Raw genomic sequence first — 15,207 nt, forward strand, 5'->3', positions numbered from 1 at the left:
GTCGGAAACTCAAGAATAATAAGCATTGCTATAAAAAGTTTTGATATTTTAGCAATCATTTTGACTTTCGAACAAAATTATTTTGATGATGACCTAACAAAAATTATTTTCAGGTTTTTTTTTGGTCTTCCAGCAAAATCGTTCTACAAATGTGATTACTACTATATATATATATATATATATATATATATATATTGTATAATTAAATTTAAAATAAGTTCATTTTTGCCTACAATAAGAAATTAAAGATCTAGTTTTTACACTAATACTTACAATCTCTTTGATCATGGCGCAAGCCACAGCAACGAGTAGATACAGGAATACCGCACGCATGTTTAGGTTTGTTTACTCTCGACTTGACTTTTGGTGCTTTGATGCCAGAGCTACGATGCTAGAGCATTTTTATACCGAGTTTATGAATATTAACCTATTTTTACCATTGATATCGGATAATACGCTTTTATATTGCCACTTGTCTCACACTTTATGTTTTGTGGCAATTAGGTACTGACAATTCCATGAAAGGCCAAGTTATTCTGCACTCTGTCAAGTGTGCGACATCAGTGACAAAATTGTTTCATTTGCAAAGATGTCAGGGTAACACGTACACGCACGTAAGTTCACGTAGATGTACAAATTACAATCCAAACGGACACAAAACACGCGCCCTTCACCTATAAAGCAGGCATTCTTTATATTTCAAACCGTTCCAGACAGTTGCGCGTATTCAGATGAATAGCTAATGTATGTTAGGATGAATAATATTTTGAGTCAATATTATTCATCGGAATATCGTTTTCTCTCATACAAACGGCCAATGTTTAAGTTCTTTAATCATCGAGAAAAATATGTCTTTAATATAAAATAGGAAGTGCTATATAAAGTCATTTTATAAAATCCATTATTACACATATATTAATGTTACATTTTGTTGGATTATACGTTCGATTAATGTGAATTTTGCGCTGTTATTAATGATATTGGATTATGACATTAAAGAGAAACGGGAAAATGACGAGAAAATAACCATCGACGATTCATATAACTTACATTCGTATGAGCGACAACTTCGTTGTACGCGCGCGGATAATAATGTTTCTTTATGACGTAAAACAGATTTAAATGTCAGTGCGCTATAATGAATCGCGTTTAATTACGGGATTATTTTTGATGTAACATGAAAACGTGCGACTTCTCGATAACTCGGTTACTGCATACAAATTACTGCGTGACGTCTTTTTTTTTCTCCCACAAATCAAGCGGAAGAAAGAGATCCTCGGTCATCCATCATCATTAGCATTTCATTCAGTGACAGTCAGTCGACTGCTGCCGTTGACTATATAAAAGCTGTGTAAACTTACCGAACAAACAAACGTTTTATAGTTGTTCAATTGCACCATCGTCTCCGTGATGTCATGACGCATACGTTTCCCGGCGCGTAAGATAAAGTGCATATATTTTACGGAGCAACGGCTGCATTTTTCATTCTCTAAAGAAAAATCGATATTGGCGGTCTTCATCAGGATAGCTCTCCCCGGTGTCTCCCCTCCCCCCCTCTCTCTCTTTCTCGCGCGCGCGCATCTCTTTCTAATATAATCTAATATTCTTTCACCGGAAAAGTTCCAGAGCATGCAGTTCTAGTTGCAGCCTCTACATACATTCACGGGAGCGTCTCTTTACAATCTCAAGAATATGGTAATAATGTAATTATTTAATCATGATAATGTATATCTATCAGGATGTGGATCTCAGATCGATATCAAATTTTTAAATACATTCTCAAAATTTAACTAAATTAGAAAAATGTTTCTTTCTAGAATCTAAAATATCGAAATGCGAAACTATATAAGTATTCAGCAAGCGTGTATTAAGATATATTTATTTTTATATTTGGATGGTTTCTTTCCGCACATTCGTAGAGAAAATTTACTGCGTGACCGTCAATTTCAGCTTCGCGTATCGGCTCGCTTATCAAAGTAGGTAGCGTTCTGTAGCATCGGAAATAGATAGAAAATGGTCGGCCAATATTTACTACGACGCTTTGACTGCCGTTCCAGCCGTGCCAGCGGCATTTCGCGAATCGATTCGTCTCGATCGGGACTCCCGTATTCTGCCGAGGAGGAGAATTTCACCGGAAGCGATGTACAATCGTCGCGACGCCGGCGGGTCGTGTGCCGCGTGTGAGAGGGAAGGGAGATGGAGAGAGGCGTCGCGGAGCGGAGTGGCGCGGCGCGGCGCGGCGCGGCGGTGGATGGAGAAGCGGTAGACGCGCTCGCGACGACATGGAAGGTGAATTTGGGCGCGGGAGAGATCACGAGCGGTAGTGAAAAATGAAGGTACGAAACGGGGAATCGCACGAGGGGGAAGCTTGACGCATTGCGGCGGGGAAATATGGGTCGTCCCGATTATGTCGGGACGAGCACCGCGCCGGAATCTGACAGTGGCAGAGTGACGCCGCAAAACCTCATACATCTCGTGTATAACTAATGTCCGCATATATCACCTCTTCGTCTCCTGTGTGTATTTCCTTTCTTTTTTTTTTATCTCGCGGAGCAATGCATGCCGCGCGCGTGCGCTCAGCGAAAGCTCCGCTCCTCCTCGCGTGCGTTCGAGCGCGATGGAACCTGTCCGTTTCATTTAAATGCAACGCGGAAAACGCGCGCTCCGTACGCTCCAGCACGCTTCGGGCGGTATAGACTTCATGGAAGATAGCGCGCGAGATGATGCATTACCTTCTGGCCCGCTTCGCTTCCCCGATCGTACTCTCCGTGTCATTGTTTGAAAATCGTTTCCTCTTATTTGCAAATTAGTCGTATTCTCGGATATTTATAGGCGGCCTTGCGCGAATGGTTTCTTTGAAAACCCATGCCGACACTTGAAAAATAATTGATGTATCAAAAATTATTGTAATTTTTTCTGAGTTCCTTCTATTATCCATTATTGCCGTAACGAACAAAAAAAATAGATGTAAGAATATAAGGAAATTATAAGGAAATTGCTATAGTTTCTTACATTTAGTTAAATCTACATCTGCTCAGGAGAGAAAGAGAAAGAATTAACTATGTTGAAACTTTGAATATTTTTTTTATTGATGGACGTCCATCTTAATTCTACGCGTCACTCTTCAATTCATTTTTGCAAATTGATAGACAAACACTCTAACCCTTAAATATTTTAATATAATAAATCACATGGGTCAACTGATACACAAATACAACGCCTTGCTTCGTACCAGCTTGACATCTTTTCGTAGTAGGTGGTCCGAACAGTGGACGAAAATTAAAGAACGTTAAAGGGGCATCGTGCTCGTTAGCACGGTCAACCTGCTTCAACCTGCAGCCGGCATTTAATTGGTGTTCGTCCCGGGCGTGGAATACCGGTCTTTGACGGGCCTGTCTCGAGTAGTGGCAGTCTGAGGGTTGTGTTTACACTGCAGGACAAAGTCAGCAAGGGCCCCGAAATGCCTGGACAATACGAAGCAGCGGCCGTGATTGGAGTGTCCTGAATCCTTCGCGGTCCGATCCCGTTTTGAGATTTTCAAGCGCCGCGCTAATCGACCACCACGATCATCATCATTGTTCCATCTCGCCCAAGAGTCCTTTAATCGGCGCAAGACGTCGTACATTCAGACATCTTACCGCTTCGAGCATCTACCGATTTTTTTTTTTTTTCGTCCTTTCGCATCTCTCTTCTTGCTATCTCGTCTCCTCTGTCTCCCTTTCCCGGGTGCGACGGCGACGTATCCATTTTTACCGGTGCTCGGAGCTTTGCGTTTTCTCGAGTGGATTCCCCGCTTCCCCCATCTCAACCTGCCATATTCCTGTAGCAGGTATGTGCGCGAGCATTCACCCCGGCGCGAATGCAGGTGTGCGCTGGGCCGAATAAGCCCAGAAGAGGCGCAAGGATGATGGCAACTCGTGCGTCTCCAAGCTTCGTTGACGTCGTTGTTGTTGTCGTCGTCGTCGTCGTCGTCGTCGTCGTCGTCGTCGTCGTCGTCGTCGTCGTCGTCGCCGTCGTCGTTGTCGTCACGAGACTGCCGCGGCAACCACTTCCGTCTGTGCGCTTCTCGTTTCTACGAACGTTTCGTCACGCTTGTCACATGCTTACCGCACGAAAGAGACCGCGGGTCTGGTAAAAATATTGTGATGGTCGGTGGTCGTCGTTATTGTCCACCGCTCTGTGTTCGCCACTACCCATTGGGCGGCGAACAACGCAGAAACGTATGCGGTTTGCACCGAAAAGAAAGCATGATGTACGACATGTACAGCGGTATGTGTTAAAAAATTCCATTGTGTTGAATAAGATACATTATGTAAAAAGTATAATATGTAAGGTAGAAATTGTAAAATAGCTTGTTATGTGTGCACAAGCCCCGACTGTTTCATGATAAGCGTTGTTACGCAAATTATTGCTACGTCAGTCAGATCGACCTACATAGGCGCATTATCGCTGATAGAGATACTCACGCAGTATTTAAATACAGACTGCTCCGTTTGTAGCTCAAGAGTTCCATTGAGATTAATAAATCTTTATGAATATAAAATGCTAGAGTCAGTTTAATTTATCTGTTAATTAAGAATCGTACGCGAAAATATCTTAACATCAAGTATGTATCAACAATGAATAATATATATTGATTGATTTGCTATCTATGTTAAGTACATAAATAATCCATTATTTATTATATGTATCTGCGACAGTCATATGCTAATGTATGAATTAGATATGCATGCACTAAAGTCTCGATAATACACAGCTTATGTAACAATTGTACGATAAATAAGTCTTTAAAAATTGCAAATTTTTATTGGAAAATTATTTTAATAATAATAATTTTATGTTTTTAATTTATATCTTACTGGAAAGTTTTTTGAATAATAATAATTTTATGTCTTTAATCTATATCTATATTCGAACACACACAAACAAATCCACATTCTATCACATAAGAATATTTGCTCTATATGATAAGTATGTTCACCTGGCAGACTATCTTTTACAAATATAAGAGAAGACATGATAACGCATTAAGCTTCAATAAATGCATTATTCTTGACATTTGTGACAAGAAGTGACATATACATTTTCAGAATTTCGAATGTGTTTTTGTATTAATTTTATATATATTTGCTACCTAAAAAAAAAGCTGGAAATAAATATTAATAAAATTATCTACGTCAAAACATTAAATTATCTATAAACATTATTATTTATTCTTAACGACACATGATATGCAGGATGATAAAATCGTGGCAATATTATTGTGTGTATAATCCGTCTAGCTTATCTCGAATTGGTCGACGGAAAAAGATGACACGTGTGCTGAATATAATTCGGTGGGCGTTACTATATGTTGAATGCACAGATATCCAAGACTACAGTTGTGATCGGCGGGGAGTCCCAGGGCTACGCTGCGGAACGTTTCTCATTCGTTTGGACATGGGCTCACCAGGGAGACCCTATTATCCTCAGCCCATAAACATTAAACGTCTCGCCGACGAATGTCCGTTAAAGAATGCTATCGTGTGCCACCGTAACGCGGCGAGAGGAGAGACTCGAGTTTCGGTGTTGGCAGCTTACCGAGATAATGGTTGGGACATTCACATCGGATATCGCGCGAGTGAGACCTTGCCGTCGGGCTCCGTTAAACGGAGACGAAAGTCTGTCGTCTGTGGTTGTATAATCAATGCGCTTGGTTTTAATTATCGCCGGAGAAACGCGGCATGAATAACGCGTACTGCTGCGAAGACCGGTTCGAGAGAACGATCTCGTCGACCACGACTGCTGCCTCGCCCGTTTTCAAGGAATCGTTTGTAAAAAGGAATGTGACCTTGAGAATAAAAAACGATTAATTTCCACAACGAAGTTAAACGATTAAGTGCAAGTGATAACATTAACTTTTTTTTGCCACGTCATTCCACTAATTAATCACACAGTTGTTGCATTTACTAGTAAATATTTATCCTTATCTATTGAATTTTTTAAATGATCGTATAATTGTATTAAACAGTTTTGTAAATTGTATCTCCATCGTGTACTGTAACAGTCATTAAAAAATCAAAGTAATCCTATGTAATGATGATTCAGCAAATACAAGGCAATGTTGTTTCACATTATGGAATCGCCACTTATGTGCAAATTACTGAAAGTTAAAACGCAGCCGCTTCCATAGTTTAGTTTAGTGCTCGTGTGACCGCCGGACAATTCGCACCGTCTTTCGTAACGTCACTCACATATCGAGCTATATCTAGTTCCGGTGACTACATACATTATTCAAACATATTTCTCTATTACGTTTGTACGTTTGTACGTCTGTGCGTTATCGTCTTGCCTTTATTGATATTAAAAACTTATCGAGTATGTACGTGGACTGATATTTATACAGAGTGTTTCGAAAACGACGAAAACTGACTCATAAAATATATATGGATTTTTTTATTAATTTAAAAAGAAGAAAAGAAAAAAATTAGCGTAAGTATTGAATGAATTAACAGATTTCAATTTATATATTTTTATTAAAAACAAAAGTTTAAAAAAGTTTCATAAAGTTATAGAATTTTTAGATATAACGGATGATCATTTTGAAATGTGTAAATAGGTAAAGCGAATGCTGCAGTAGACACAATATCAATGTTTTAAACTAGACTTTGTACATTGATAAGCATTAAATATAAAAAATAAATATTTAGAGTCATTTTTTTTTATATATAGTAAGTTTTTCAAAATTTAGAATACTATCAATCCGTATAGAGAATACGGCATTTGCAATATGAAAAACTTAAGCAAATTATTTCGTTTAGTAAACAAATATATTTAGCAAACATCTGGCGTTAAAATTGAAAAATCGAAATCGATATCGGAAACTAGACATTGCTTAAAAATGCGACATTGAAAACAAATTTGCGCCTGATAGATTATTTAAAACATTAATAACGAAAGGAATAAATGCCCACTTTATACATCGTAAAGTTTGCACGAGCGTTTCCATATTGTTTTGTCTTACGTGGCAACTGACAACATTGTGAGAGTTGTATATAATACGCGCGGTCGTGTTATCGTTCGTATAGGAACAACATATTTATTAGCGTTATTGAGCAAGGCAGTGAAGCCTCGAACTATTGACTTTACAAATGAGCGACAGTGTACTTCTTGGTCTCCGACCGTCGATGTAATCTCGCGTCGATAGCGTTGAGCGCGTCTAGAAAGATTCGTGGAGGAGGAGTCTGGGTATCGTGCAGTCTCTCATCGCCGACGATTCGATAGTCGTCCTCGAGCGGTTGAATGTGCGAGCGAACGAAACCGAATTGGTGATTATCGATACGAAAACAAACGACGAAAACGGCGACACTGGCGCAACGATTTAAAACGTGATGGTCATCAATGTCATCGATTCGTTAACCGAGGTCACATTGAATATTCATAACGATGGGTAAGGAAATATTTTCTGTCTTTTTAGCATTTATGATTAATAATTAAAGCAACAATCTCAATTCTTTTGATTCGCAAAGTGCACATTTGCATGTATAATAAACTTGTACATCTAATGTAATTTAGTTCTGCTATATTTAATCGATAAAGTTATCAGTTAAAATTCTGCCTTGTCATCATTCTCCTTGAATGCTTGATATTCATTTATCGTATCATTTTAGCGTACGAGATTTGGTTTAAGTCATAATTATAAATTTATATGTAAAAATAGATTTTTAGCATTATCGATATGGCATAGTGTAGTGTAGAAATAATACATATTCATTATTTTTCTCTCTTACTTCTCTTTCTCTTACTTTCTCTCACTTTCTCTCACATTTCGGTATTGTAACAGCAAGTTGTTTACTAAATTCCATTATAGGTTAAACAAATTCTACTAGTTATTTAGTATAACCATGTTGTATTTTTAGTACTATATCATTTACTTGTCTTTCATTGTTAACCTTAGAGATACGCGTACGATATTTGTTCGCTGTAATGCTGTGCATTGCGAACATGATTATTTATGGTCTGAAAGTGAATATCGCGACGGCTATCATCGGTATGGTGAAGAAAAAACCAGGTGTAATAGATTGGTCGGATGAGTGTCCAGAGTTTGATGTTCCTGGAAATGCCGTCACCGATATAGACGGTCCATTCGATTGGACGGCAAGCCAACAAGGTTTGGTCATTAGTATATACTTTGCTGGATATCTCGTCGGTATGTTTCCAGCGGGATATTTGGCGGATCGGTAAGTGTTTTATTCGGTGTTTTATCGGTAATATTTCATGCCTTTTCTCTGTGATACATAATATATTCAGTATATAATATCGTTTATAATATTTTATATTTTATTTATTTACATATATTCTATAATAATATCGATGCAGGTTCAACACGAAGTGGGTATTGTTAATCTGCGTGCTGGCAAATGGAATCTTGACGATATTGGTACCGGTCGTGGCGAGCGAATTGTACGTACTATACGTCGTAAGATTTTTGACCGGTCTCGTGAGCGCGGCGAATCTTCCTATAGTAAATGTTCTTCTGGGAACATGGGTCGTATACGAGGAGAAAAGCACGTGGGTCGGCATCATATACGCCGGAACGTCGCTCGGCACCGTGATATCTATTCTTACCTCGGGATTGATATTAAATTACGTGGGCTGGGAGGCTATCTTTTACATCCACGGAACGTTACCGCTGATCTGGTGCGTCGTCTTTTTTATATTTTTCGCTGGTTGTCCGGAAGAACAGAAGTACATAACGGAGCAGGAAAGATCGTTCATCGTTAACTCGTACGGCCATCGTACGCCCGGCTCCGCAAAGATGAAGATCCCGTGGAAAAGTATATTTACATCGGTGCCATTTTTGGCCTTGATTGTTACGAATACTTTAGGCAACTTCTGTTGGTATTTCTTGCTCACCCAGTTGCCGCTTTACATGAACAAAATATTGCGATACGATATCACATCGGTGAGTAATGGCGGTAATAATATGTATAATTGCTTGTAGATATTATATATATTGCCATAGACGTATATTACTATGTATTTCAAGTTGTTTAAATGTTAGTTGTCAAGAAATTTAAATGAGCAGAATAATATATTGCACATAGTAATATTATTTTATTTCGAATGACGTATGCAATGACGTAAAACAGATCTTAACTCTATGTGTAAATTTTTCCTGAAATATTTTACAGAATGCCGCTATCGTTTGCACGCCGTACCTCGTGAACGCCTTCACTAATCCATTAATCGGAAAAGTTTTAGATTGGGGACGGAAAAAGGGATTTTGGTCACAGACGGTTGCACGTAAAATTGCGGTGTTTATAAGTATGTATTTGAAATGGAATTTGATTCATTATAGCTATATAAATATAGATACTTGTTATTTTATAAAGAAATATAGTTTACACTTATAGCAGATTAAAAATAGTTTCGTAAAATAAAATTTTTCTGCATTTCTGAACAAAATTGTAAAAAATATTGTATTACTTTTAATAATGATCGTATTTTGAATAACTATATTATTCAGCACGTATATACATTTTCTTTCAATTAATTAATAAAATAAGGTGACAATTCTCTTTTTCTTTCTCTTAATTTAGTCACAGCAATCCATAGCATTAGCGGATGTAATAGCATAACGTAAAGAATTAAATTTGGATTTCATTATATTTACATATTAATGAAAAATGAACGAAGTATTGTTTGCAAATTTTCCGCGTGATTTGCACGACCGATCGTGATTTCGAATAATGCGCGTGACTTTGTAATTTCTGCGTTACTGTTTCTAACAGTATAACAATGCGCAAATCTATTCTCTCTTTCTGTTAAATTGGTATAAAAAAAAATTATAATTGATATCAATCTATATCTTGCATTGTACTGATTTTTATATGCTTTAACATACGTATGCATATATTGTATTATGTATTTCGAAAATTTATACGTTATATTAAATTAAATACGTTCAGTACGGAAAAAATTCTGATATATGCATATTTTGATATATTTAATGCATTTCTCTTTCTTTTAGGCACCATACCACCTAGCATCTTTCTCGCTATAATCGCATATATCGGTTGCGATCGTCTGACATCGACCGTGCTCCTAACTTTGAGCATAGTAGTCTGCGGTGCTATATTCGTTGGTCATCTTTGTAATCAGAACGATCTCGCCCCGAATTATGCAGGAATTCTCATGGGCATTACAAATACTCCGGGCACTATTTCCGCCTTTATTCTGCCACCGATAGTTGGTGCTCTCGTAGCGGAAGGAGTGAGTTGAACACTTAATGCATGATTAGGCAAAAAAGAGAGGACGAAGTGTCCGTTAAGAGCAACGTGACATGATCTCCAATTTCTTGAATTTTTAATAAGTTATGCACAGAGATTTCCCACTTTCTTGAAGTTTTACGAAAGGTGAAACGACTTTAACCCGATATAAGAAAGTTAAGCCGATATTCGCTCTAAGAGACATTGAATTCTAATTGCGTAATCAACTGCGAAGTCAACTTTATTGTAACAGGAGACCTTTCAAATGAGAGAATTTTAATATTATGTTCTTTGCTTGTCAGAAGTAATTTTGAGATATTAAACTTTATATGTTTTAAAGTACAAAAATAATTTTTCTAATTGATGTTTTTTTTACTTCGGTATTAACATTCACACATGTCTTCTAACAGCATACCATCGCGCGTTGGAGGGTCGCATTCTGGATTACTATCGTCGCCCAAGTTTTCGCTTTCGTGGTATTTGTGATCTTCGGATCAGCCAAAATTCAACCGTGGAATTATCCGGTGCCGGATGATGAAAACTGGGACGCCGACGAGGGACAACCACAAGGACAGCGGGTGCAAGAAACGAAGACTTAAATTGATCACCTTTGTAGTTCTTATAAAATCAAGAGAAGTATATATATTTTTTTACAAGAATGTATCACATTTAATGTGCATAGATGAGAAATATTATTTAGATAAATTTAGATAAATTGAGTAAGTTCAATAGTATAATTTATCGTAAAATCAAGAAGTTTGCGCTATTTTTTATAACATTCCTTACACTCGCTTAAGTCAACTCTCTTTTTATACTTTGATATATCTCTTGATAGATCTTGTTAACTATTGTTCTCGACGAATCTCCTGAGATTAATTAGTGGAAGTAATAATTATATCATTTTATATGTTATATTGATCTGTATATTGATAATATCTTGCAAAATATATTTCAAGAAGTAATTCTTTGCGATATTATCAATACTAAAGTTTTAGTTATACAATTTTATAAAATGTAGATTATACAGTATATATATACGTAAATTTATAAATACATATATAATTACATTCATTATTTTTATGTGTTCATTTCTTTATTACTTATTTAATTCTGAAAAAATAACAAGAAATCTGAAACGAAATTGTAAAAAATGTATGTAATACTAAATACATGAATCATCTCGTATCCCTGCTTGACGATCTCAACGACATGCCAAAGTTCGCGAAAGTGTCTCAGAAGTGCCGCTGCTTGACGTGTCAAGCTTTACGCTAAGATAATTAGGATCGCGAGACCACCCTTAATGACGGGTAACCAATTAGGGGCTACCTCGTACAAAAAATTCTTATCCCAATTAGATCGCCACGCCGCAAGTCGACTGTCAGTCAGCGCAAGACGGAAAGGAAACAAGATGACAGCGCGCGAAAGGGCCGTCCCGACACCAGCAACGCGGAATATTTACGACGGTTTGTAATCTATTTCTAGCCTACAGTCGCGCGCTTCGACGATGCCGTGACGGAATGCGCGGCGGTAACTGCTTTCCTCGCTAAATCATTTCCTCCCTTCCTTTAAATATTACCGGCAACCGCTATAGAAACGTGTGCGTTTCCGAATGAGGGAATATTGAGACTCTTCTATTTCTCTTCGAGATTTCTTTGAAAATTTCATTAGAAAAGATCGGAGGGAACGAAATGGATATTACACGCATGTTCGACGCTCTATCAGATTTTATTTTTGATCTAGAAAATATATTGGTGGTTATCTTGGAAAATTTAAAAACTTATTACTTAAATATCGTCTTTAATATACCTATAACTTTAATATTATAGCTTCTTTTTCAAAATTATTTATACCATGTTTCAATATATATATATATATATATATCAAAAAAAATAATTTGTAACACATTTCAATTGTCACGAGTTATTAAATACGTTAATAAGTTTTTTAAATACAGCAATTCTTTCGAATTTGTTAATCCCAATATTAGTATTATTTTCCGATGGCGAAGCAAGCATGAGCGGCAAGAGAATCGTTTGGACTTAATATTCTGGTAAACTTCGTTGTAGGGATGGGCCGATACGCGCGAGCTTCTCTTCACCGTGTTTACTAATTCATGAGATGAATAACTTAAGGATAAGCGCTCACGGTATGAATAATGCTTATTCGTCTTCTTAACCCCTTGAGCAGGTGACCTGTTCCCTCTATCGATGTTTATGCACGGTCCAGACCCGATCGATCGATCATTACCATGGTTTCGATCATTACTAATGTGGGAAAACACCTGCCGCTGTCCATCACGCCTAACACTGTGTTGATCCAGATTCCTTTTCAGAATATCATTGCGCTCGAAACTTACACTTAATATCTGTCAACAATTATCTGATCGTATGTAGCCTGAATGAAATATATTTGTGTCGACTAATTTCGGAAAAGGTTTCCCAGTCGTATATCTTCCGTATTTTTGAATTTTATTTCAAGTTTACATGTGGGTATTGTTTTGTGTTATAAAGAGCAATGTGAAAACGTTTGTCTGAATATCCTTGCATTTATTGCACAATGCTTGCCAGCCAAATCGCCAAAAGATGCAAGTACAACTCGTATATTCTTATTATGATAAATGTTTTCCATTTTTCCGGTTTTCAACGTGACATGGCAGCTACCGATTCGTCCGGAATCGGTTGTCCGAAAAGTCGGCAGACGCGGCAGCTAATTTACATAGTCCAATATTTTAGGAAGATTAATCGATGCATACGGTAGACGATCCGTGCACAACGGTGACGAGTCAGTGAAAAATTCCCTCCGTTTCCGAGTTATCTGTCAAAATGGCGATTAATCAAGCGGTAATTATAAGTTCCGAGGATCTTTCGTCGGACCGTCGTCTCGTTTGCTTAGAGAAGCACGTAGTCCGTAGTTGTGGGTCGCTCGACAGAGGCGGTTAATCAATCCTGGAGCTCGTTACAGTCGGGCACTCGGCCGGTACTTGAAGTGGCGTTAACGCATCCGGAGCGCCACTAAAATGTCAGGAATTGTTAATCTACCCCGTCGCGCGCTCGCGCCCCCCCCCCCCACACACACACACGCTTAACGCACGCTTGATAACACTGCCGAGGAGGAAGAGAGAAAGAGAGAGAGGAGGCGCATCATCCACCCCTCGCGCGGATGGGGTTGTCGCGAATAAACCCTTACTTTCCAGTTTCTGCCCTCTGACCTCTTCCTCTTCGCGCCACGAGCTCGCTCTTGCTCGTGGCCGGAGAACCTTGGCAGGGAGACATTCGCCGCCAAGCAGCACCAGACCGCACCGTTATTACTAGCGATAAATCGCCACCTTTAATAAGAGCTCGCGCGACGTACGCCAGACGGAAGTCAGAAACGACGACGACGACGGTGGTAGCGGCGGCAGCGACGACGACGACGACGACGACGACGACTACGACAACGGCAACGACGAGAAAGGATGGTGAATTTAAGGGGCGGATAGGACCGAGTATACTCTATCTATTCAAACGGTATCCGTTCGATTTTATCGAATCCTCGTAACGATGACCGACCGCGCGCTATTCCTTTATTGTACGCCACACTTTGATGGCTCGAACGATTTAATTTCGGACATCTCGCCGCGCGATAAATATTTCGCATATAAAATAGCTGCCGGCGTTACGAAAATTTATTACATTTACTGGAAGATAATATCGTAACGCCTATATTTGTTACATGTATACGCGCTATCAACGGTGGTATGGAGTTTTCGGTGCTTGATCCGAGGGATATGGTACGCTGATGATTTATTACCGTGCGTTTTGATTGACGTTGTAACAAGATAGTAAACGTATTTCACATGGCGCCGCGTTTTAATCCTTTCCATCCCAATATCGACGTTACGCCATTATGCTGCGTCAAGCTTTTATCTTATAACATCAACAAGCAATTATCAACATGTGCAAATATTTTTTGAGATCTTGGGCGGCGTGTAATTAATCCGTTTAGCTGCATTCAACGGCATTTAGGCAAATGTTTTTGTCTGCCTAAAAAAAGTTTATAATTAATAATGTTATGTAACGACTACTTCAATTCTCTTGGATCATAACTAAATAATTAATATTTAACGATTTCATTGAGTCTAATTAAGTCAATTCACATACAAAGTTTTAATATTAATTGCATAAAAATGTATACAGAATATACGATGATAAAATTAGAGAAGCTAAAAATATAATCGAGTTTCAGCTGTTCCAAATTTTTCAATTACAAGAGACAGCGTGCTATTGAAGACCTATAAATCCTATAATGTCACGTACTTGCACTTGGCTTAGCTCAGTACTCAGGTGTGCTTCTGCGTGCTCATTACGGGACTGTATAATCATTATTTGAATTTTGTCTTAAGAGCGCATCAAGCGAGATACAGAATGGAGACTATATTTTGAGATATAGATGGTCCAATAATCACTCTTTGATTGCAGATCTATTAAGACTATATTCGATTGAGAGGCGAAACGATGTTCACGCGAATCTTTCGATTTTATAGATTCTGAAGATTAAAGCAATGAATATACTTTGTGAGAAAAGAAAGGTCAGTAAGGCTCTGTGTGAACAAATCATTGAACGTATCGATAGAATGACAAGCGCCATTATTGCGACATGTCGAGCAAAGTAATTTCGCAGTCTCAAACGTGTCGACCGAAAGACTTCATTGTGACGCTTTCTACACGGATCTCGGTTCCCACCTGACGGTTACGTTTGGTATATCGAAATTCTTTTACGTGAACAGGAAGCGACATTAGCGAAGAAACGGTTGCACGTCTGTGAACGTGAGCTGGGTCACCTATTGGTGGTTGTTGCAAGACGGTCGCCGGCCGCGATTCTCGCAGAGAATCAAGACTCTTTTTCCTTACCGGCGCATCGCGGCAACGATCTGGCAGTACATAGCGTATACCGCGAGGAGGGAAGGGAACGGGAGGGG

General features: G+C 38.5%; 2 protein-coding genes across 4 annotated transcripts in view; one reads left to right on the forward strand and one right to left on the reverse strand.

Annotated features, from left to right (window-relative positions):
- LOC105452982 (teneurin-m) overlaps positions 1 to 15,207 on the reverse strand; it is a 456,576-nt gene that overhangs the window by 408,577 nt on the left and 32,792 nt on the right. The gene's annotated exons all lie outside the window — the stretch shown is intronic.
- LOC105452979 (sialin-like) lies at positions 5,415 to 11,238 on the forward strand. Of its 3 annotated transcripts, none has more exons than XM_011694584.1 (7): positions 5,415 to 6,471; positions 6,970 to 7,429; positions 7,937 to 8,219; positions 8,359 to 8,944; positions 9,174 to 9,306; positions 10,013 to 10,254; positions 10,661 to 11,238. In XM_011694584.1, exons 2-7 carry the CDS (start codon positions 7,426 to 7,428, stop codon positions 10,847 to 10,849), a joined length of 1,437 nt encoding a protein of 478 aa, XP_011692886.1. In that variant the 5' UTR covers positions 5,415 to 6,471; positions 6,970 to 7,425; the 3' UTR covers positions 10,850 to 11,238. The 3 variants fall into 3 exon arrangements, with proteins under 3 accessions (XP_011692886.1, XP_011692885.1, XP_011692884.1); XM_011694583.1 differs by having other exon boundaries at positions 7,068 to 7,429; XM_011694582.1 differs by having other exon boundaries at positions 5,415 to 7,429.

The sequence above is a fragment of the Wasmannia auropunctata genome, unplaced genomic scaffold (genome assembly GCF_000956235.1).
Source record: "Wasmannia auropunctata unplaced genomic scaffold, wasmannia.A_1.0 LD336023.1, whole genome shotgun sequence".
NCBI lineage: Eukaryota > Metazoa > Arthropoda > Insecta > Hymenoptera > Formicidae > Wasmannia > Wasmannia auropunctata.

What these genes read in the sequence shown, in the direction of transcription:
- LOC105452979 (XM_011694582.1), top strand. An exon ending in GCGGGATATTTGGCGGATCG is followed by an intron (nt 8,220 to 8,358) that starts GTAAGTGTTTTA and finishes ATATCGATGCAG; the next exon opens with GTTCAACACGAAGTGGGTAT. An exon ending in GTGCTCTCGTAGCGGAAGGA is followed by an intron (nt 10,255 to 10,660) that starts GTGAGTTGAACA and finishes GTCTTCTAACAG; the next exon opens with CATACCATCGCGCGTTGGAG.